The 24,088-nt window shown below is 40.2% G+C and overlaps 1 protein-coding gene across 1 annotated transcript in view; it reads left to right on the top strand.

Annotated features, from left to right (window-relative positions):
• The window catches only part of N4BP1 (NEDD4 binding protein 1), a 52,950-nt gene that overhangs the window by 20,569 nt on the left and 8,293 nt on the right, over positions 1 to 24,088 (top strand). The window contains exons 3-4 of the mRNA XM_008067514.2: positions 10,156 to 11,831; positions 21,741 to 21,871. Of these exons, the coding sequence (XP_008065705.2) occupies positions 10,156 to 11,831; positions 21,741 to 21,871 (1,807 nt within the window). The remainder of the gene's footprint in view (positions 1 to 10,155; positions 11,832 to 21,740; positions 21,872 to 24,088) is intronic.

Below are 24,088 nucleotides of genomic sequence, written 5' to 3'. Positions count from 1 at the left end.
AATACAAAATTAGCATATGAAGGACTGGGAAAATCTGGACTTTTAAGGGAAAAGACAACAGTGCTGAGATGACACAAATGTTGAAATTACATGGAAAAAAAAATCTATCATAAAAACCCTAACCCCAACAGGCAATCCCAAATATTCTTTTTTTTTTTTTTTTTTTAGTTGGAGTCTCACTCTGTCGCTCAGACTGGAGTGCGGCCAACCGCAGCCTCAACCTGCTGGGCTCTGGCAATCCTTCTGCCTCAGCCTTCCAAGTAGCTGGAACTAGAGGCACACACCACCACGCCCAGTTAGTTTTTTGATTTATTGTAGAGATAAGGTCTCTCCAAGTTGCCCAGGTAGGTCTCGAACCTGCTGGCTCAGACAATCCACTCACCTCGGCCTCCCAAAGCACAGGATTACAGGCTGAGCCACCAAGTCCAGCCCCAGATATTCTTAAAATAGAGATGATAGAGGAGTCAGTGAACTTGAAGATGAGATAATAAAAATTATCTAATCTGAACCATTACAGAGTGTTCCAAAATTTGTATCCATGGGATTTGAATTTATGGAAGTGACAGACAACACAGAGAGGTCAGTGCCATTGAAAGAAGAGTTTGTTACATTTACTGAGAAGAGGGTATGCCACACAATGCAGGGTGGTCAGGTTTTGGTTAGGAGGCAGAAGCAGGAGCAAGGGGAGGAGACTTCACTGGGACTTCTGTGGGAAAGACAAGGCAGGGCGGGGTAAACAGTTTAGGATTGTCTAGCTTGAGTAATACCTACAGGCCTTATAGGAATTGTCTCTAGTTGTCTGTTACCTGGCCCTAGGTTGACTTAGAACGGGAAATACTGGCTTGGTGCATGAGAGTTAGATGAGGAGGTGGGTGGAGGCCCCGACATGAAAGACATGCTCCAGGCCGGGCTCAGTGGCTCAGTGACTCAGCCTGTAGTCCCAGCACTTTGGGAGGCCAAGGTGAGTGGATTGACTGAGCTCGTGGGGTTCGAGACCCACCCAGGCAACTTGGCAAGACCTCATCTCTACAATAAATCAAAAATTAGCTGGGTGTGGTAGCACACACCTATAGTTCCAGCTACTTGGAAGGCTGAGGCAGAAGGATCACTGGAGCCCAGCAGGTCGAGGCTGCGGTGGCTGGAAGCGTGCCACTGCCCTCCAGCCAGGGTGACAGAGTGAGACTCCAACCCCCTCCAAAAAGAAAGGCATGCTCCAGACAAGCTGTCCACCACCTCTAGCTGGGGGGGGGGGGGGACATGAAGGGGGCATGTGGCACACTCTCCCCAGTTCTGAAAGCCCCCCAGTGTCAAAACAGCATAAGATACAGAAAGTTTAAAACATGATTAATGCAAGTGGTGCAGTTTGTGAAATGGAATATTAATTATAAGTGGACCATGAAAACTAAATATTTGTATTGTAATTGCTAGTATCACCATTTAAAAACTACATGATGATATGAAGAGATATAGTTTAAAATGCAATAAATTATGATGCTGCAAAATATTTGTATAATACAGAAGGCCAAATAGGACAGGAATCAAGTATAGGGAACAAACAGAAAACAAAAATGGTAGACTTAATTCCAAATGTACCAATTGTTACATACAAAGTAACTAGTATATAAACACACCAAATTGTATTTTTTGTTTATTTATTGAGTCAGAGTATCAGTCTCACCTAGGCTGGAGTATAGTGGCATGCTCACGGCCACCGCAGCCTCAACCTGCTGGGCTTAGATGATCCTTCTGCCTCAGCCTTCCCAGTAGCTGGAATCACAGGCGCACACACACCATCATGCCCACGTAATTTTTGATTTATTGTAGAGATGAGGTCTCACCAAGTTACCCAGGCCAGTCTCGAATCCCTGGGCTCAGGGCAGTCTTCTCACCTTGGCCTCCCAAAGTGCTAGGATTAAATGTGTGAACCACTGCGCCTGGCTAATAAACACACCATTTAAAAGAGACAGTTAGAATGGATTAAAAACATATAACCAAACCATATATTGTCATCAGCAAATTTATTTCAAATATAATAATACAAGTAAGTTAAAAGTAAAAGGAGGAAGAACATACATCATGCAGACATTAATCAAAAGAAAGCTGAGATGACATTATTACTATCATGCAAAGTAACTTTCAAAGCAAAGACAATTACCAGAGATAAAGACATCACATCATGATAAGAGAGTCAATTCAACAAGATATTATGTAGCAATGCTAAATGTGTATATTCCTAACAATAGAGCTGTAAAATATGTAAAGAAAAACTGACAGAACTGAAAGGAGAAAGTAATTATAGTTGGAGACTTCAACATCCTTCTCTCAGCAATTGATAGAGCATTAAACAGAAAATCAGTAAGCACATCGACACCACCGACAGTCAATTCTATTCTTTATAAGTGCCCACAGAGCTATCAAGATAGACCTTACCCTGGGCCATAAAACAAATCTCAAGCCGGGCTCGGTGGCTCAGCCTATAATCCCGCGCCTTTGGGAGGCTGAGGTGAGTGGATTGCCTGAGCCCGCTAGTTCAAGACCCGCCTGGGCAGCGAGACCTCATCTCTACAATAAATAAAAAAATCAGCCAGGCGTGGTAGCGCAAGCCTGTAATTCCGGCTACTTGGAAGACTGAGGCAGAAGGATCTCCAGAGCCCAGCAGGTCAAGGCTGCGGTGGCCGGGAGCGGCCACTGCACTCCAGTCTGGGTGACAGAGTGAGACTCCAACTCAAAAAACAAAACAAAACAAAACACAAATCTCAATACATGTAAAAGAACTGAAATGATACAGAGTGTTCTGACCACAGAGGAATCAAACTAAATCTCCAAATAATCAAAAACAACACACTTCCAAATAATGGGCTAAGGGAAATTTGAAAAAATGCATTGAATTAAATGAAAATGCAACATATCAAAATTTTGGGACGCCACTAAATCAGTGCTTAAATGCTGACATTAAAAAAAAATAAAAGCAGCTGGGCTCGGTGGCTCAGCCTGTAATCCCACGTCTTTGGGAGGCTGAGGTGAGTGGATTGCCTGAGCCCACGGGTTTGAGACCTGCCTAGGCAGCGAGACCTCATCTCTACAATAAATCAAAAAAATCAGCCGGGCGTGGTAGCGCATGCCTGTCATTCCAGCTACTGGGAAGGCTGAGGCGGAAGGATCGCCGGAGCCCAGCAGGTTGAGGCTGCGGTGGCCAGAAGCGGCCACTGCACTCCAGTCTGGGCGACAGAGTGAGACTCCAACGCAAAAAAAATAAATAAAAGCATCCGTCTAAGCTCTCACTTCAAGAAACAAAAAACGAAGGACAGAATAAACCCAAAGCAAGCAGAAGAAAGGAAATACAATAGATAAGTGCAGAAATTAATGAAGCTGAAAAACACAGAAACAATAGAGAAAATTAGTGAAGCAAAAGCTTGTTCTTTGCAAAGATCAGTAAGATTGACAAATCTCCCATCAAGAGAGCAAGGAGACAGCCCACAGAATGGGAAAAAATATTTGCCAACTGTATATCTGACAAAGTCCTGACATCTAGGATCTACAAGGAACTCAAATGCACCAAAAGGAAAAAAACAAACAGCCCCATTAAAAAGTGGGCAAAAGACATGAATAGACACTTCTCAAAAGAAGATATACGGGCAGCCAACAGACACATGAAGAAGTGCTCAGCCTTACTCATCATCAGAGAAATGCAAATCAAAATCACAATGAGATACCATCTAACCCCAGTAAGAATGGTCATCATTAATAAAACAAACAACAACAGATGCTGGTGAGGATGTGGAGAAAAAGGAACGCTTCTGCATTGCTGGTGGGAATGTAAGCTAGTGCAACCTCTTTGGAAGACAGTGTGGCGATTTCTGAAAGAACTAGAAATTGACCTTCCATATAACCCAGCAATTCCCCTATTGGGAATATGCTTGGGGGAACTCAAATCATTCTACAAAAAAGATAGCTGCACACGTATGCTTGTTGCAGCTCTATTCACAATAGCAAAAACATGGAACCAACCATGTTGTCCATCTAAGCTGGACTGGATAAAAAGAATGTTGGTACATATATACAATGGGATATTGTGCAGCCATAAAGAAGGACAAACATATGGACTTTGCAGCAACTTGGATGGATTTAGAGTCAATCATACTCAGTGATCTATCACAGAAACAAAGAAGAGAGTACCATATGTTCTCACTCATAAGCGGACCTTGAACAATTATAATACTACAAGAAAGGAATTGGCAGTAATGGGAAACTGTCAGGGGAGGGGGGATGGGATTGGCAGTTGAGGGAAACTGCTAGGGGAGGAAGGGGCACACCTCATCAACAAGGGTACCTGCATAATCGACGTTTGTATACCTAACCCTGAATTGTACCCCACAGCTTTATAATTAAAAAAAAAAAAAGATTGACAAATCTCTTAGTAGTACTAATGAAGATAAGAGAGAAGATGCAAGCTACTAACATCAGGAATGAAATAGGACTGCTCTGCAGACATCACAATAATAAGGAAATACTACAAACAAGTCTATATACATAAATTTGGCAACTTAGATGAAATGGACCAGTTCCTAAAAAGGCACATACTACCATGACTTGGCTGGTATCAGATATATAATTTGAATAGCCTTATAGCTATTAAGGAAATTTAATAATTTTTTTTTTTTGCCCAGAGGAACTCAGATCATTCTACAAAAAAGATATATGCACACACGTTTATTGCAGCAGTGTTCACAATAGCAAAAACATGGAGCCAACCATGCTGCCCATCGAAACCTGACTAGATAGAAGAAATGTGGTACATATATACAATAGAATATTGCACAGCCGTAAAGGAGGACAAACTTGTGAACTTCACAGCAACTTGGATGGATTTAGAGTCTATCATACTCAGTGATCTATCATAGAAACAGAGAACTGAGTACCACATATTACCATAATACTATAAGAAAGGGATTGGCAGTAGCCGTAAATTGCAAGGGGGAGGGACACATAGCATCAATAAGAGAACTTGATCCCAAACCAAGCCAAGTAGACACCAAAGAGAGGCCCAAACTTACCTGTATGATGATAACTTGTATACCTAATCCTGAATTCTACCCCACATCTTTAAAATTAAAAAAAAATTTTTTTAAATAATTTTTTTGCTTTTCTTATTTTTATAGACTTAGGGAGTACAGGTGCATTTTTGTGACATTGATATATTGCTTAGTGGTGAAGTGTGGTCTTTTAGTGTAACCATCACCCAAATAGTGTACATTGTACTCAATAGAGCTGATAACATTAAAAAGCAACCAGTGATAGAATTGTTGCAGAACCCTTTCTTACTATAGCAATAAGAAATATTCATCCACATATACATCAACCATTGGGGGCATATTTAATCAATTTAAATATATATCTTCTAATAATTCACTTTTATATTTAATAATTATTAAATCTATAACACATATATAATATGAATTAATTTTTAAACTCCCATAAAAGAAATCTCCAGACTCAGATTATTACACTGGAGAATTCGACAAATTTTAAAATGAATTAACATCAATTCTACACGACCTTTTTCAGGGAATGCAAGAGGGCAGAACACTTCCTAACTTGTATAGCCAATATTATCCTGATGTTAAACCCAGACAAACCCAGTACCAAAAGGAAAACTAGGGACCAAAGTCCTTTGTGAATGTAGATGCAAAAGAGATTCTTTTTTTTTTTTTTTTTTTGAGTTGGAGTTTCACTCCATCGCCCAGACTGGACTGCAGTGGCATGCTCCTGGCCACCACAGCCTCGACCTGCTGGACTCCAGTGATCCTTCCGCCTCAGCCTTCCAAGTAGCTGGAACTATAGGCGCGTGCTACCATGCCTGGCTAATTTTTGATTTATTGTAGAGATGAGGTCTCGCCAAGTTGCTTGGGCAGGTCTCGAACCTGCAGGCTCAGGCAATCCACTCACCTCGGTCTCCCAAAGCACTGGAATTACAGGCTGAGCCACCGAGCCCGCCAAAAGACAAATTCTTAATAAGATATTTGCAAATAGATTTAGCAGTATACACCATGACCAAATAAAGATTATTTCAGGGTTGCAAAGCTGGTTCAGTATCCAAAAATCAATGTAACTCACCATATTGACAGGCTGAAGAAGAAAAATCAGATTATATCATTTGATGCAGTAAGGTATTTCACAAACTGCAACACCCATTCCTGTCCATGGTTGTAGAAAACTAGATATCTTTTTCAACATGATAAAGAACATCTCTAAAATACCTACATCTAGCATCTTAGTGGTGAAAGACCAAACTCTTCTCCCTTTAAACTATGAATAAGGTAAGCATAACAGCCTTTACCACTGCTCTTAATAATGCTTTTCTTTTTTTAGCTTGTGAACAAGGCAAGCGTGTCACTTCTCACCACTGCAGTATGATGGGAAAATAAAAAAGATATAAATCAGAAAAGAAAAAATAGTTTAGTTGATATAGTTGTCTGCATAGAAATTCCCCAAGAATCTACACACACACACACACACACACACACACACACACCCTTGATTAGGAATAAGTATTCAGGAAGATTGTAGGATAACATGTTCAACATAACAAAAACCAGTTGTGGTTTTCTATACTAACAGACACAAAATTTTAAATATAGTACTATTTACAGTCACTCTGAAAAATGAAATTCTTAAGTGTAAAAATCTAGCAAAACAGGTACTGGTCTTGAATACCCAAAACTAAAAATGCTGGTGGAAAAAAGCAGAGATCTAAATAAATGCAGAGACATACCAGGTTTATGGATCAGAAGGTGCAGCATATGTCAATTCCTGACACATTGATGTCAATTGCTGACAAAATTATAGCAAGATATTTTATAGACATAGACAAGATCCTAAAATTTGTGGGAAAATACAGGAACTAGAAAACTAAGCAGTTTTTGGGTTTTTTGTTTTTTTTGAGTTGGAGTCTAACTCCATTGCCCAGACTGGACTAAAACAGTTTTTAAAATAAAAAAGGAGAACCATCATTCACTGCCCAATTTCAAGACATCATGCAGTTATAGTAACCAAAATATGGTATTGGTGAAGGGGTAGATACATAGATTGAAACACAATTGGGAGCTCAGAAGTAGTCCCACATGCAGATGTTTGGGGCCAACTGACTTTTGACAAAGCTGCAATTCAGTGGTTCAAAGGGAAGTCTTTTTAAGAAATGATGCCAGAACAGTTTGATATATGTAAGCAAAAATGTGAACCTCAACCTTAACCTCACACCTTATATAAAAATCTACTTAAAATGGGTCATAGATTCAAATGTTAAACTTAGAAGATAACATATGAGAAATCTTTGGAACCCAGGGCTTGGTGGAAAAAATAGCGATAAGTTGAACTTCCTTAAAATTAAAAACTTTTACTCTCACAAAGTACCTGTTAAGACGACGGGAACACAAGCTATAAACTAGGGGAAAATATCTAAACCATGTAGAAAGACTCATGTAGAATATATAAAGAACCGTCAAAACCCAGCAATAAAAAAAATCCAACTAGTAAATGGACAAAACAGACAAAAGGGATATGGAGAGATTTGTGAAAGGCCACAAAATTACAGCTAGATAGTAGGAATTACTTCTAGTGTTCTTTAAGCATGTAGGGTGGCTATAGTTAACAGTAGTGCATAATTTCAAAAAGTTAAGTAGGAGGACATTGAATGTTCTCAACACAATGGTAAATGAGATGATGGGTGTGATAATTACCTTGATCTGATTACTGTACGTTATATTTATTGAAACATCACTATGTACCCCCATAAATATGTACAATTATCCTTTGTTGATTTAAGAAGTAAAATTTTTAAAAGAAAGAAAATGGACAAAAGGAATAAGACATTTCACCAAAGAGGATGTGTAGATGATAAATAGTACATGGAAAGATGTTCAACATCACTAGCTATTGTATCAATGTAATGTCCTGACTTGGATAGTGTACTATAATTGCTTAAAGTGTAATGATTAGGGGGAACTGAATGAAGAGTGCACAGGATCTTTATGCCTTACCTTTGGAGCCTCTCTTGAACCTATAATTATTTCAAAGTAATTTTTTTTTGTTAACCCTTAAATCCATAACCTAAAAGCAGCATTATTTCAAATAAGTAATAGCTAAATGTTGCCCTTTTGGAGGTCTTCAGGTATGTGGACACAAGTATTTAACACTGCTGTAAATTCAGGAAGAAGGGATGATGAGCTTATGTACTCTGTGTTTAACTACCATATTAGCAAAACTAGTAGACTTCCCTATTAATAAGACTAAGTTCCTCTGTCCAGCACCTCCATGCTTCACCACCAAGAACACAAACACTCCGAGGTGTGTTCAGAAGGACATAAGATAGCAAAGAAATCCTGGCTGAACATCATAGTGCTTAGGTCATGCTTTTTCCTCTGACATTTTCTTCATGTATCTGGTGTTCCGTCTATTTACAGGGATGTTGTAGTTCTAAATTATAGATACAGATGGAATATGTACACACGTTTGAATATAAATTCTAACTGAAGATGTGTGCCCATCAACATGGCAAGTGTATAGTAGATACAAGCTTACAAAGCCTCTTTTGGACTGGTGCTGCACAAGTTTAACTTTTAAACAGCACTGTTTTTGGTAACGACATTCTAATTTTAGTTTAAAGTATAGATGAGGTATCTCTAGGGTCATTTCTTTCCTCTTTTTTTTTTTTTTTAAAGTGATGGGGTCTCACTGTATTGCCCAGGCTGGTTCTCCAACTCCTGGCTTCAAGTGATCTTCCTGCCTTGATCTCCCAAAATGCTATAATTACAGATGTGAGCTACTGCACTATGCTAATTTCTTACAAGTATCTGTACAGAAAGCTTTCACCGATAATTTCAAGTAACAGTGTTGTTGTTATTTAACAAGCACTTACTATGTGCAAGGCACTGTCAGGACTTTGAAATTCGTTATCTCAGAATTCTTTCAAAATCTCTGCAATTACACTATGCTTTTCTCTCTTTTACAATTGAAGAAACTGGGCTCGGAGGGGTTAAATAACTTGAGCAAGGTAGCACAAGTCATATGGCTGGAATTTGAGACCAAGACACAGATAACCAGAGCCAAAGTTATTAACAAGTCTGTTCAGTGCGTGCCACTTGCTTCCCACTTCTGCCTCCAGTAGCAGCCTGATTGCTGATGAGCCAAATTCCCTTTCTCACCATCCTTAGACCTCCTTCAGTAATGGTGTCTAAGAACGGTAGTGCTGTCCAGCTTTCTCTGGTTCTGTTAGGTCCGCATTTAGTTTACAAATTTGTATTGTTCCAACCAGATAGAAAAAATTTTTAATTAAATTAACACTTTAGCGGCATTTATTTCTAAATCCCTTTAAGACATCTAAAAACCAAAGGTTCTTGTTATATCTGGAAACCAAGGGTAATAGTAACAAAGCAAGTCAAAGTTTGTTCTCTTGTAAATGATTTATCTTATATCTTGATTATGTTATGGAAGTAATAAATGACTGGTACCAAGCAAAGATGTTCGTTCTTTTTTGTTGTTTTCTGAGTTAGAGTCTCACTCCATCTCCCAGGCTGGAATGCAGTGGCACGCTCAGGGCCACCCCAGTGTTGACCTGCTGGGCTCTGGCGAGCCTTCCGCCTCAGCCTTCCAAGAAGACAGAACTACAAGTGCACACTACCATGCTCGGCTAATTTTTTATGTACTGTAAAGATGAAGTCTTGCCAAGTTGCCCGGGCTGGTCTCTAACCTGTGGGCTTAGGCAGTCCACTTGCCTCAGCCTCCCAAAATGTGGGATTACAGGCTGAGCCACCGAGCCCGGCCAGATGTTTGTTCTTTATAGATATAAATAATTCTAGCCTTGAGTTTATCACCCTTTAGCTTGGCAAATTCCTAAAATCACATGGCAAGACAATTAAAATGTTACACATACCTGCCTTTTAGATTTAGATAAAAAGTTTTTAATTCCTCTAAAGATGATTAAGCAATTTATATCTGCTATTTTTGATGTTATTTAAAACAAGGTATTTTTTTCCAAATTTTCAGCATGCTTGTGGTTTTTATAAAAATCAGCGCAACATTTGTAATTAAATTTGTAACTTGGTATGTGCTATAAGGAGCTTTTGTAAATTTATCTAATTGTTTATTTTCTTTTTACAGGAATATATTAAAGGGATCTGTGAACCTGAACTAGAAGAAAGAGAATGTTACCCCAAGGCCATGCACTGCATTTTTGTTGGGGCAGAGAGCCTGTTTCTGAAGAGCTTAATTCAGGATACTTGTGCTGACCTCTGCATTCTGGACATTGGCCTTCTTGGCATCAGAGGAAGTGCTGAGGCTGTGGTCATGGCTAGGAGTCACATTCAACAGTTTGTAAAGCTCTTTGAGAATAATGAGAACCTACCCAGTAGTCAGAAAGAATCAGAGGTTAAAAGGGAATTTAAACAATTTGTTGAAGCCCGTGCAGACAATTACACAATGGATTTGTTGATTTTGCCCACTTCCTTGAAAAAAGAACTTCTGACACTCACACAAGGTGAGGAGAATCTGTTTGAAATAGGAGATAATGACATTGTTGAAACTAGAGATTCTCAACAAACAGAGTTTATACAGAGTGCTGCCACAGGGCTGAATATTTCCAGAGATGAAATTGTTTTGCAGGAAGATGCAAGAAATAAAGCTGGGACTCCTGTTTCCGAGCTTACAAAACAAATGGACACAGTCTTTTCTAGCTCACCAGATGTGCTTTTTGTTCCAATAAATGGTCTAACCTCAGATGAAGAGGCACTTTCCAAAGAGAGAGTTTGTCACAAACGAAGATCTTCTGATTCTGAAGAAAGGCATACCAAGAAGCAGTTTTCTTTGGAAAATGTTCAAGAGGGGGAGCTTTTACATGATGGTAAGATACCAGCTGGAAATGTAGTTGTTGACCTATCTGACTCTTCTACTGATTCTGAAAATTTAAGTCCAGATATAAAAGACACTACTGAGGAAATGGAATACAACATCCTTGTAAATTTTTTTAAGACCATGGGCTATTCCCAAGAAATTGTTGAAAAAGTCATTAGGGAATATGGGCCATCTACTGAGCCATTACTGCTCTTAGAGGAAATTGAAAAAGAAAATAAAAGGTTCCAAGAAGACAGAGAATTTTCAGCTGGTACTATGTATGAGACCAACAAAACCAAAAATAAAGATGTTTGTAGCAGCGTAAATGAGCTTACAACAGATTCTCCTCCAAAGAAAACACAAACTCACACACAGCATAATATGGTAGAAAAGTTTTCTCAGTTACCATTCAAAGGAGAAGCTAAACCATGTACCTCAAATTGCAAAATTAATACTTTCAGAACAGTGCCAATAGAACAGAAGCATGAAGTCTGGGGCTTAAGCCAGAACTACATTTGTAACATAGACCTTGAAACTGATGGTCTTTCGCCTTCTGTTGCCCCTTCAAGTCCCAAAGAAGTCAATTTTGTTTCAAGGGGAGCTTCAAGTCACCAGCCCCAAATTCTGGTTTTTCCTGAAAATGGTTTACAACAGCAAGCAGAACACTTACTTCCAAATACTCTGAAATCTGCCTGTGAAAAACGCTCAGAATGCTGTAGCTCTCCTCAGTCTAAGACAAATTGTTCAACCCTTTCTCCACCAATGGCGTTACCTTCAGTTACTGATGCAAGGCTGGGAGGACCTTCTGAGCATATTGATTCCTCAGTTACAGGGGTCCAAAGGTTTCGAGATACTCTGAAAGTACCTTACAAGCTGGAATTAAAAAATGAACCAGGGAGAACAGACTTGAAGCACATTGTTATAGACGGGAGCAATGTTGCAATTACGTAAGTCCACTCTGTAAATTATAATTTTAAATAGTGCCCTGAGCATTGTCTCAGAATGGTTTAGGAACTACCCTATGTGTCTGTCTAGTTGATCTATAGTCTTACCTGGGCTATACCTGGGTTGTTTACCTGAGTAAACAACCAGCTGGTGGAAAGGTTTTGTCATTCCATCTTTTAGAGCCATGAACTTTGCTTCCCCCACTGAACTTACTGCCCTTTCATCTAAGGGCAAGAGGTGGTAGAAAATTTATCTTTCACTTTGCATTGCCAAGTAATATGTAATGTACAGGCTTTTCAAGTCAGTAGGTTCTTAGTACTATGAGTACCATTAGATTCTGAATATGAGGATGGAACTTAAGGCAAAAAAGAGATTTTTCTGTCTTGTTATGTTGGACTATGCCTCTCTTGCCAGGAGGTGCAATACTCATAGGTGTGATGCACTTCTGTTGATGGAGTGATAGCAATTTTCTTTCTAAGGAAATTAGTCAGTTTGAGCTTCATCATGGGCCTCTGCTCTTACTAAAAGTTTGTAATATTTATTAAAACCAATATTTATATTTAGCTTGTCTTGGAATTTCTCTTAGGATTCTGGAATTGGGTTTCTTCTCTAAGGGACATTTTAATATCGTGGCTGACAAGAGTATGAGGGTCAGAGTCTCCACTCCACTATGAACCAGCAGTTTGATTTGAGGCAGGTCATTTAACCCGTCTGAGTTTCAGTTGCAGCAATCTGTTGCCTTTTGTCCTGTCTTTATGGACATCTTTATCATGTAATTTCAACAACTGTTGGGTGGTTTGCTTTCAGTTTTCAAAACCAGTCACCCCATTGTTAAAAGAAAACTTGAGTCAAATTAAATGTAGCAGAGGTGAGTTGCACAAAAAATGATTTATGAATCTGGCAGCACCCTGAGTAAGGAGAGGTTCAGAGAGCTCCACCCAGCAAAGTGGCCAGGCAATATTTATAGACAAGAAAAGGAAGTGCCATGCAGAAATAGCTTGATTGGTTACAGCTGTGCTTGCCATAGTTGGGCATGGAGTGGTGAGATATTTGCTTAATATGGACACGATCTGACCATTTGGCACAATTTGCCTGCTTTGATTTGTTGGGGTTCACCTATTTATTATAAGCCTGTACTTTTAGATTGTTGTTTTGAGTTGGAGTCTCACTCTGTTACCCATGGCATTCTCATGGCCACTGCAGCCTCGACCTTCTGGGCTCAGGCAATCCTTCCACCTCAGCCTTCCAAGTGGCTAGAACTACAAGCACGTGCTACCACACCCAGCTTATTTTTTGATTTATTGTAGAGATGCAGTCTTACCAAGTTGCCCAGGCAACCTCTCACCTTGGCCTCCCAAAGTGCTGGGATTACAGGCTTGAGCCACCGTGCCCAGCCCTAATATACTCTTAAGTGAGGTTGCAGTTCACTATGTATGGAGGCAGCATTAGGCCAAATTTAACTTAATATCATTGATTTTGAAGAAATATTCAAGGTCTGGCATTTTAATGGAAACCACAATTCAGGAAGCAGAACACTTGAACAGGGAATAAGGGGGATGTTGCCAAATCTTAAAAATGCTTTGCTGCATTGCTGAATGTTTGTGTCACCTCTTTCCTAGAAATTCTAAAAGATTGATTAATGCTCTGAGATTTTAGAAATACCTATTGAGATTGAAAAATAAGCTTTCTTTTTGGAATATGTATTTACTATGTACTTGTAATTTTTTTAATTTGTGAATTTTTTCATAAGAATTTTCAAAGAAACATATATAATGAATCCCCACGGGCTCATCACCCAACTTCAAGAACTGTCAACTCATAACCAGTCTTGTTTCATCTGTTCCCTCATCTACTGCCTTACACCCCTATTATTTTGAAGGAAAGGTCAGATGTATCATTTATCCATAAATATTTTAGTGTGTATTTTTTTTAAATATAAAGATTCTTTTGCTTTTTATTATTTGACTGAATTGTTGATGCTGTGTTTTGCTGTTAACAGAAAAAAGAAAATGCCAGCATTTCAGATGTTAAAGTTTGAAGACAGGCAGTAAATATATGCAATATGCTTATCTTCATTACCCAGTAATACTGTTCATTGTCATTTCACTTTGTTTTTTTGGCAGCCCTATTGGAGGGAAACCCAGCAAGTGACCCATAGCCACATAGCATTATCTAGGTAAAAAATGTAAAACAATTTCAGTTACCCATACAAAATCCAAGTATCATACAAGTTCTTGGCACAATGGCTCACTCCTGTAATCCCAGCACTTTGGGAGGTCAAGACAAAAAGATTGCCTGAGCCTGCGGATTTGAAATCAGTCTGGGCAACATGGCAAGACTTCATCTGTACAATAAATTAAAAAACTAGCTGGGCGTGGTGGTGTGCACCTGTAGTTCCACTACTTGGAAGGCTGAGGTGGAAGGCACCTGAGCTTAGCAAGTCGAGGCTGCAGTGGCATAAATGTGCCTCTACACTCCAGCCTGGGCAACAGAGTGAGACTGACTCAAAAAAAAAAAAAAAAGTTCCTCATTTTTAGTTTCTTGAACCAAATGATGATATAAACTTTAGGGCACAATTGTGAGTAATACTAATCTTTTTCACTTTTCTGTATGTGGAAAGATTTTCTGATTTTCAAAGAATCATAAATGTTTGTTTTTTTTTTTGAGTTGGAGAATCACTCTGTCGCCCTGACTGGAGTGCAGTGACCGTTCCCGGCCACCACAACCTCAACCTGCTGGGCTCTGGCGTTCCTTCCGCCTCAGCCTTCCAAGTAGCTGAAACTACAGGCACGCGCTACCACGCCCAGCTAACAGAAATGCATATTAACATAGAATGAGCAGTGATAATAATGCCTTTTTTTGGCTTAGACAAATATAGTTTATTTAGAAAATAAATGAGAGAGAGAGAAGGAGAGATTCACTTCCCCAAGGTAGGGGAGGGGGCCAAAGCTAGGAAAACGTGACCTGGCCAGTGCTCACAGAGCCACATGGTGAAACCAAAGTTTAAAAAAAAAATGGCCAATGATGCCAGTTTAAAAGACCTTTTGTAATAGTAACTAGAGGGGTCACTGTTGAAACTTAAGAGTGGTGCTATCTATCCATGACAGGATGTTTTGCAAATCTAGTTCCACCCACTTTGCCCATAGTGTTCCTCCCCAGCCATTGTGATACTCCAAAACACTCCCACATATATTCTAACATCCGTGAGTACTGTACCATCTCTTTTGAAAACCACTGATTATTACACTAAGGGAAAACCTGCAAGCTGACTTGGCATTAATTTTTTTTAACTGATTATCTTGCAAAGATTTGCATTTTCTTTGAATTCACAAATGTCTTAGTGTAAAAATAACACTTTTACAAAAGAGTGTGTTACCCTAAGAAGACAGACTTTAATTTGATGTAGATTGTTCTGAAAATATCACTTATTAAAATGAATGCTTATTCCAGAGGAGAAACTGCTTGAGTGCAGTAGCATAATCAGGGCTACTGCAGCCTTAACCTGCTTGGCTCAGGTGGTTCTTTTACCTCAGCCTTCTAAGTAGCTGGAACTACAGGTGTGTGCCACCACACCCAGCTAATTTTTTTATTTATTGTAGAGACCAACTTGCCCAGGCTGGTGTCGAACCCCTGGATTCAGATAATCCTCTTGCCTCCACCTCCCAAAGAGCTGGGGTTACAGGCATGAGCTACCACACCCGGCTCTGCAAACTGGTCACTTTAAAATGGTTATTTTATGTTGTATGAAATTCACGTTATTAAAATTTTAAGTTGGAAGAAAAGTCAAACTTATTATAAATCATTTGCTTCAATATTAAGTGTGAATTTGGTTAAACCAGATTCCATGAAGTAACTGATTTGTATCTCTTCTACTCACTGAATACCTCCAACATCCAGGTCCCTGGCACATATAGGCACTCAATAAAGATTTGTTGATAAATGAGTGAAAGAAAAAAATTAAAGATAAATTAGTATTTGTCTTTCTCTTTCCTTTTTTCCTTAAGACATAGGGTCTTACTATATTGCCCTGGCTGAACTTGGATTTCTGGGTCAAGTGATCCTTCCATCTCAGCCTCTCCCTAGTTAATGGGACTGTACACATATGCTGCCAAGCCCAGCTTAGGATTTTTTTAAGTCACTTTTTACTACCCACTTATAGCTTCATGGTTGCTAGTCCAACAGTCAATTCAGATTAAATTTTAACTGAGGTCATATATTTAATACAACAAATATTTAGACTCTTAAAACTGAAATATCAGCCGGGCTCAGTGGCTCAGCCTGTAATCCCACGCCTTGGGAGGCTGAGGTGAGTGGATTGCCTGAGCCCACGGATTCAAGATCTGCCTGGGCAACTTGGTGAGACCTCATCTCCACAATAAATCAAAAAATTAGCCGGGTGTGGTAGCACATGCCTGTAGTTCCAGCTACTTGGAGGCTGAGGCGGAAGGATCACTGGAGCCCAGCAGGTCGAGGCTGCAGTGGCTGGGAGCGGATACTGCACTCCAGTCTGGGCGACGGAGTGAGACTCCAACTCAAAAAAAAAAAACCTGAAATATCTGTTATGTGTCAAGCACTGTATTTTTAAAAACATAATGCTTACACCCAATATTCTAAGGCAAACATTTTTTATAATTTACATAACATGAAATGGTTTAAGGCTGGGCACAGTGACTCAAGCCTACAATTCCAGCACTTTGGGAGGCTGTACCAAGAGGATTGCCTGAGTTCAGGGGTTCCAGACCAGCCGGGGCAACTTGGTAAGACCTCGTCTCTGCAATAAGTCAGAAAATTAGTCAGGCATGGTAGTGTGTACCTGTAGTTCCAGCTACTTGGAAGGCTGAGGCAGAAGGGTTGCCTGAACCCAGGATCGCCTGAGCCCAACAGGTCGAGGCTGCGGTAGCCATGCCATTGCACTCCAGCCTGGACGACAGAGTGAGACTCCAACTCAAAAAAGAAATGACTTAAATGTCTTGTCCAGGGTTACACAGATAGGAGACTTGGGCTCATAACGTCTCTTCCCAGAGCTAACATATACCCTGTCTCCTGCAACAGACGTTGAGGTTGGAATTTTTAGGCCTTGACATCATTGGATACTTAACTCATAAGCACTGCTGAGTAAAGCTCACTCATTTGACCCAACTAGTTGGGGAAGTAGTTAAAAGGAAATTTGAGTTGTTAAGCAATAGGTCTGTTGGTGTGAACCCCACCCTAAAGCAGCTCAGGCCCACCCTCCCCTGTGTTTTTGCAAAGCCTTTGTTTATTTGCCTATCTAGTATGATGTCTGAGCTCGTTCACACACACACCTGTGAAAAATTCCAAAATACCCTTCTTAATGCTGCCAATTATGTATATCATTACTTGTTTTTTTCCCCCTTGTCACCACAATGAGTCAAATGATGAGTAAGTGGAAATTGTTTGCGGTGCATGACAAGACTTCACAGTGGTGGCCAAGTAACATTTCAGTTCTGTCAGCCTGAAACTTCAGCATAAGAGCACCTGACTTATCTAGGGTGAGAATTTTTCATGTAGATAAAGTTTGCCCCTTCACTAACTTAATATCTTTTAACCCTTTTTCAAGCTAGTATTTCCATGTCGGGGTTCCATGGCTGTATTTATTAGTTGGAAGCTGGGTAACTCAGAAAGGGCTTTCCATTTCCCCTCACTGCTCGGTCTTGTTTTATGACTGCCATGAGTTTTTAATCAGTTATGTGTCACCTGTCTCTCCTCCTGCTTTGAACACTGCCTTTTAGTTGACTGCCTGCTATAATATGGCAAACAGTCAGGTGATATAACTTTTAACCAATTTTATGGAAACAGGAGCTTAAAATCTCTTGAAGCCAGTGTGGTGGTGGATCATGCCTGTAATCCTGGCACTTTGGGAGACTGAGGCGAGAGCCCAGGAGTTTGAAACCAGCATAGACAACATAGTAAGACCTTGTCTTTATTTATTACAAAAATTAAAATAATAATAGTGATAATAAAATCTCTCTTGAAGGCCTGTACACCTAACCTCCCATGCCTGACAGCTGTTCTGCATTGGAAGCTGGAAGCCCCAGAGCTTTGACCTGCCCATAATTAGTGAAGTGTTATTATATACATACTTTGTGTATATATATACTTTGTCTCTAGATCAAAATACACTGTTGGTTTGGGTTTACATGGCAACATCCTGCTGGGCCACCGACCCAGTGCCCCTCTGACTTGTTAGGAACCGGGCCACAAAGCAGGAGGTGAATGATGGGTGAGCAAGTAAGGCTTCATCTGTATTTACAGCTGCTCCCCATTGCTGGCATTACCACCTGAGCCCTGTTTCCTGTCTTAGCAGCAGCAACATGATAGTCTCATAGGAGCACAAACCCTATTGTGAACTACGCATACGAGGGATCTAGGTTGCCTGCTTCTTATGAGAATCTAATGCCCGATGATCTGAGGTGGTGATGCTAGCGCTGCGGAGTAGCTGCAAGTGCAGATTAATATTAGCAGTGAGGTTTGACTGCACAATCCTCCCCACCCCTGTCCGTGGAAAAATTGTCTTCCATGAAACTGGTCCCTGATGCCAAAAAGGTTGGGGACCGCTGGTGTATAGGACTTTAAGTAGGAAGTATCCTTTGGTGGACCTTCTTTATCATTTTGAGGACAATAATTTGGCTCAACTTGATTTTGGGGGGAGTAGTATGTTTCCCCCCAGGTAAATCTGTATGTTTTTTACCAGAATTTTCAACCACTGTTTTAGTTCAGTTCTGGAGATTTTTTTTAGAGTATCAAAAATGATAGGATCATATCACAGAATAATACTTTGGAACTTACTTTAGAGCTGATGTTTCTAGCAGCTCCATTTATTCTTTTCTAAGCTTATGAGGGGTCCAGGATAGCAGAATTAATCTTTCTACATTTCTGCCCTTATTAAGTGGCCCAGTGGAAAAGAACTGGGTATTCCACCTCAATCCAGTTTCTACTGTTGCCATCAACAGAAGCATTTAAGGAAAAGAGAGAAAGTAGGTAACAAACACATGTGTATCTATTGAATAAACAAGGAGGCACGTTACAGATTTTCAATGCATTTATCTCACTTTTGAAGACCAAACATATGGTTTTTCTAAGAACCAGTAGGCAGATCTATTGTGGATTTTTATGTTAGGGCTGTGGTTGACATTAACTCTAGGCCTGTCCTTTGCTGTTAAACAATTAGAGTGAGGAATGATTTATTATTTTTCAGAGGTTGAAAAGGGCCTCCTTTTTTAAAAAACCACTCTCAGTCTTTTTTCTAGTTACAAATGTCATATTTCTATACTCTTGCCATATTTGAGTGTTTTCAGATAAACAAAACAGTTCTGAATTAATTCATTAAGAATGTGTTTGTTCACTTGCATATATTTTCTGGGGTAAGAGCCTCTGTAGTCTCTTACTTATGGTTCATTGAAAAAGAAAATGGCCATTAGCCTTTAAAAAGAGGAATTTGTGAGTAGCTGTTCTGAATTTCACACCATTTTAGATGGTGTGAAGAGTCCAACTCAGCCTTGCTCTTGAGGAACATAGATACAGTTGAGGTGGGAAGGGCACTGACCAGGAGTGAGGAAGCTGAGTCTGATCCAGCTCATCCACCTTCTGGCTTTGCAACACAGGCAGGCTGCTCTTTCTCTCAGTGTCTCCTTTTCATCTCTAACAGGAATTGTGATTCAAGTGTACCATACAGGATAGAAAGTCAGAGAAGAGGAAGGAGGCTGATAGAAGGCCTATGTGTAGAGATAGCTTTATAGAAGAAGAGGGCCTGAATTTCAGACCCAAAGACATTTGAAGGAGCAAGGAAAGATGCAAGAGCTCTGCACACAAAGAAAGCAACAAAAGGAACAACTGAGGGTGGGAGGGGGTTGAGATGACAAGACCATCTGACCAAAACCAAGAGTATGCTTATACGTCCTGATGAGCATTTCCCATGGCCAGATCCTTTCTGACTAGTCAGATGAGCTGGGGACCTGGAAGCCAGGCAGAGGACTTGTGTGGAAGAATAGTGCCTTTGAAGGTTAATCATACTGGAGTTTTCAGGGTAGGTTGGAATTAGAGCCTGGGTGTTTGCCTTGGGGCACATGTGCCCCCTACGGCAGGACTTCGAAGTGAAATAAGTTTCCACAAAGCAGTTTTGATGTGTGCTGCTAGACATGGAGTGAAGACGGGACTGAAGATGTAGAATGTCGTTGGCATATAAATGATCACTGAAGCAGTGGAAATAAATTATGCTGATCCTGTACATTGTAGCATCAAAGTTTGAGTTTTTGATCTTTTTTCTTTCTAATACCCATGAATAGAGGAATGAATACACAGATTACCACCTGCAGAGTTTTAAACTTTTTAAAAACATTCTTTTTTTTAACCCCCCCCTTCCAGTTTACTGCTAGAGATTAAAATCTAAATACTTTTTCTTTCTGTCTTTAGTAATGTGTTAACGGGTGGGCACAGTGGCTTATCCCTGTAAGTCCTTTGGTAGGTGGAGGTGAGAGGATTGCCTGAGCTCAGGTGTTCAAGACCAGCCAGCCTGGGCAACTTGGCAAGACTTCGTCTCTACAATAAATCAAAAAATTACCCAGGCATGGTGGTGCACACTTGTGGTTCCAACTACATGAAAGGCTGAGGCAGAAGGATTGCCTGAGCCCAGCAGGTCAAGGTTGCGGTGCTGTGAGTGTGCCACTGCATTTTAGCCTGGGCAACTCAAAAAAAAAAAAAAGAAATGTATTAATGGATTTGAGGGAGGGTGCACTTTTTAACCCTTTATACCAGATTTAGAAACAATGGGCCAAATCAGGGCCTCCACCTGTTTTTATAAATATAGAGCATGGCCATCATACTTACTCATTTACAGTTGTCTGGCTGCCTCATCTATAATGGCAGAGTTAGGTGGTGTGACAGAGACTGTATGACCCTTTACAGAAAAAGTGTGCTTGGCCTATGTTCTATGCTGTTCCTTGTTTACCTTTTTTCCTTTGCTGTCTGCTGTCTTCCACAAAATCGCCTTCCAAAGCTCCCAGTTAGTTTCATTTGAATCTTGCCCTCAACTTTTTCCTGTAAGCTGTAAACTAGGTAGATGTGGCCTTTCCTTATAAAGGAATGAAGCCCCCCTGGGGCATGAGACAACAGCAACCTTGGAGATGGCAGTGCTGATGATCACGTAACAGCTTTATCCCTCTCCTATGTCACAGGGAAGAGGCATCATCACAGCTACTGAACTGTTTCTGCATCAGCAGCAGATATTCTTAATAAAATTCATGGACAATACTTAGAGGACTTAAAAATGCTATTTCCCCCCAGTAGAATGAACTCTTTTTTTTAAAAAAAGGGCAAGGCTCCATGGTTCACCCTGTAATCCCAGCACTTTGAGAGGCCTAGGAGGGTAGATTGCCTAAGCCCACGGGTTCGAGACCAGCCCGGGCAACTTGGCGAGACCTCATCTCTATAATAAACCAACAACAACAAAAATAGTCAGATGTGATAGCGTGCGCCTGTAGTTCCAGCTACTTGGAAGGCTGAGGTAGAAGGATCGCCAGAGCCCAACAGGTCAATGCTGGGGTGGCCATGAGCAAGCCACTGTACTCTAGCCTGAGCGATGGAGTGAGACTCCAACTCAAAAAAATACAGTAAGCAAGCATTAGCATGAAGTTCACTTCCTTGTACCACAACATGCCTAATTAAATCAACTAAACAAAATGCACAAATAATCATAAGACTATTAAAAGTTATACCTCCTACAGTGGGTTCTATCTTAGCTTTACACTACACAACTATAAATGCCCAGAAAATGTAAAAGTATTAAAGAAATTTTGTTTTTATTCTTTTTGTTGTATATAGATCTTGCCTTTTTATAGTGAAACCTGCTTTAAATTTGTCTTAAACTGAAATAAATTTCATGTATTTTCTTATAGCCATGGTCTGAAAAAGTTCTTTTCTTGTCGTGGAATTGCAATTGCAGTTGAGTATTTTTGGAAACTTGGCAACAGAAACATTACTGTATTTGTCCCTCAGTGGAGAACAAGGCGTGATCCTAATGTCACAGGTGAGGCAAACTTTTTTTCCAGATTTCTAATTAAATGTTTAATGAGTTGACTTAGAATTGTAACACATGCTACTTAGAATAGGGCCATGTGCCATGGCAACAACTTTATTAAAAGATTGTAAATCCATTGCACTTAGTAAAATACCATTTGAAGAAAGCATTACTGCATAAGAAATACTTGAAGGAGGGATGGAAAGTTAGCATAGTTGTTATATAGAAAGTTATGTTAGATTTAATTTTATGTATATCACAAAAGTTTTCTTTTTAGTTTTCAAAACATAAAATGTTCTTTCTGTTAGGCTCGGTTTCTGATGGTTTAAGCAGTATTTTTTAGGTCACTTGATAAATTTGGCACCTTAAAATATAATGTCTTTTTGACAGTCTGCTTATTAATATTATAGCTTAATGTAATCATTTCTGTTCACTGTATAGTACTTCATGGCTGACCTGCAGGCCACACAAAAGATTTGAACTTGTTATGAGTCATGAAATATTCCAGAGAAATTTCACATTTTCTGTCTCAGGTCATGATAGGAAAACAGGTGAAAGGGCTGTGCCAGGCAGCTTAGCACATCAGAGTATGTAGAAGTAAAAGGTGAATAGTGGGGAGGAAGGGTGAGTACAGAACTTGCCCAACACATTGAGCAGGAAGTGAACTTAATTCCCAGTGAGGTGGAAATGGTCACACACCACATTTCCCAAGAATTCCTAACTTCCTTCATTTTGGAGAGCATATTTGTCTTTAACAGAAAGCACATGAGGAATGAGGTCCATCTACTCATTTTGTAGTTATTTTTACAATTGGATCCCTGAAGGGGTTTTATTTTTTTTATTTTTTTTTTTTTTGAGTTGAAGTATCGCTCTATCACCTAGGCTGGAGTACTCATAGCCACCCCAGCATCGACCTGCTGGGCTCCGGTGATCCTTCCGCCTCAACCTTCCAAGTAACTGGAACTACAGGCGTGCGCTACCACACCCAGCTAATTTTTTATTTATTGTAGAGACGAGGTCTCACCAAGTTGCCCCAGCTGGTCTTGAACCCGCTGGCTCAGGCGATCCACTTGTCTCAACCTCCCAAAGTGCTGGGATTACAGACTGAGACACCAAGCCCAGCCTACAACCTTTATATATTGTATAATTCTTGGACAGTGAAACACTGTATTTGATCATTTCAGCCTAAGTCAGTGGTGAGTATGATCTTGGGAAATGCAGGTGTGGGAGTCTCGAACCCTGAGCCATTAGCTTCCTTTGCCCATGACTGGTTTTCTAAGATGTGGCTTTGGTCCCCCATTTTCCTGTCACCACCCACCCCCATGAAGACCAGTCAAAGTTTATACAGACAACTAGAAGTGGAATGGGAGGCCAACTAGAGGGAAGTTTTGACAAACTCTTGGAGTAGAGCCCTTTCTTGAGCAGGCCTTCCTTGGGATTGAGACAGAACAAGTTGTCCTTCCTATGGCCTCTACTCTCATAGCTCTTCCCTATTCCCACCCCTACTCTCTCTTGGGGACTCTTGTCATCACTCTCTTTGTCCTCTACTTCTTATAATGTGGGTCTATAAAAATTCTTGATGGCAGGATTCATCAAATACAGGTTTATGGTTTACTCTTCTTAATTTAAGAAGCAGATGAGTTGAAACTTTTTATGTTTAAAAAATAAAGTCAGCCGGGCTCGGTGGCTCAGCCTGTAATCCTGCGCCTTGGGAGGCTGAGGTGAGTGGATTTACTGAGCCCGCAGGTTCAAGACCCGCCTGGGCAACTTGGCAAGACTTCATCTCTACAATAAATCAAAAATTAGCTGGGTGTGGTAGCGCACACCTGTAGTTCCAGCTACTTGAAGGCTGAGGCGGAAAGATCACCCGGAGCCCAGTAGGTCGAGGCTGCAGTGGCTGGGAGCAGCCATTGCACTCCAGTCTGGGCGACAGAGTGAGACTCCAACTCAAAAAAAATTTAAAAGTAAAAAAAAATAAAGTCAGTTTATACATTACATTTGCTTTTAGTATGGGTCTTGCTTGATTTTTTTTTTCTTCCCAGTGAGTTAGTAAAATTAAGTTAATAAAAAAAGGTTTTCTGCCGGGCTTAGTGGTTCAGCCTGTAATCCCATGTCTTTGGGAGGCTGAGGTGAGTGGATTGCCTGAGCCTGCGGGTTCGAGACCTGCCTGGGCAGCAAGACCTCATCTCTACAATAAATCAAAAAATCAGCCGGGCGTGGTAGCGC

The sequence above is a fragment of the Carlito syrichta genome, unplaced genomic scaffold (genome assembly GCF_000164805.1).
Source record: "Carlito syrichta isolate Samal-C Ts95f unplaced genomic scaffold, Tarsius_syrichta-2.0.1 Scaffold309650, whole genome shotgun sequence".
NCBI lineage: Eukaryota > Metazoa > Chordata > Mammalia > Primates > Tarsiidae > Carlito > Carlito syrichta.
Note: the sequence above shows the minus strand (reverse complement) of the source record. Positions and strands in the feature narration are given on the sequence as shown.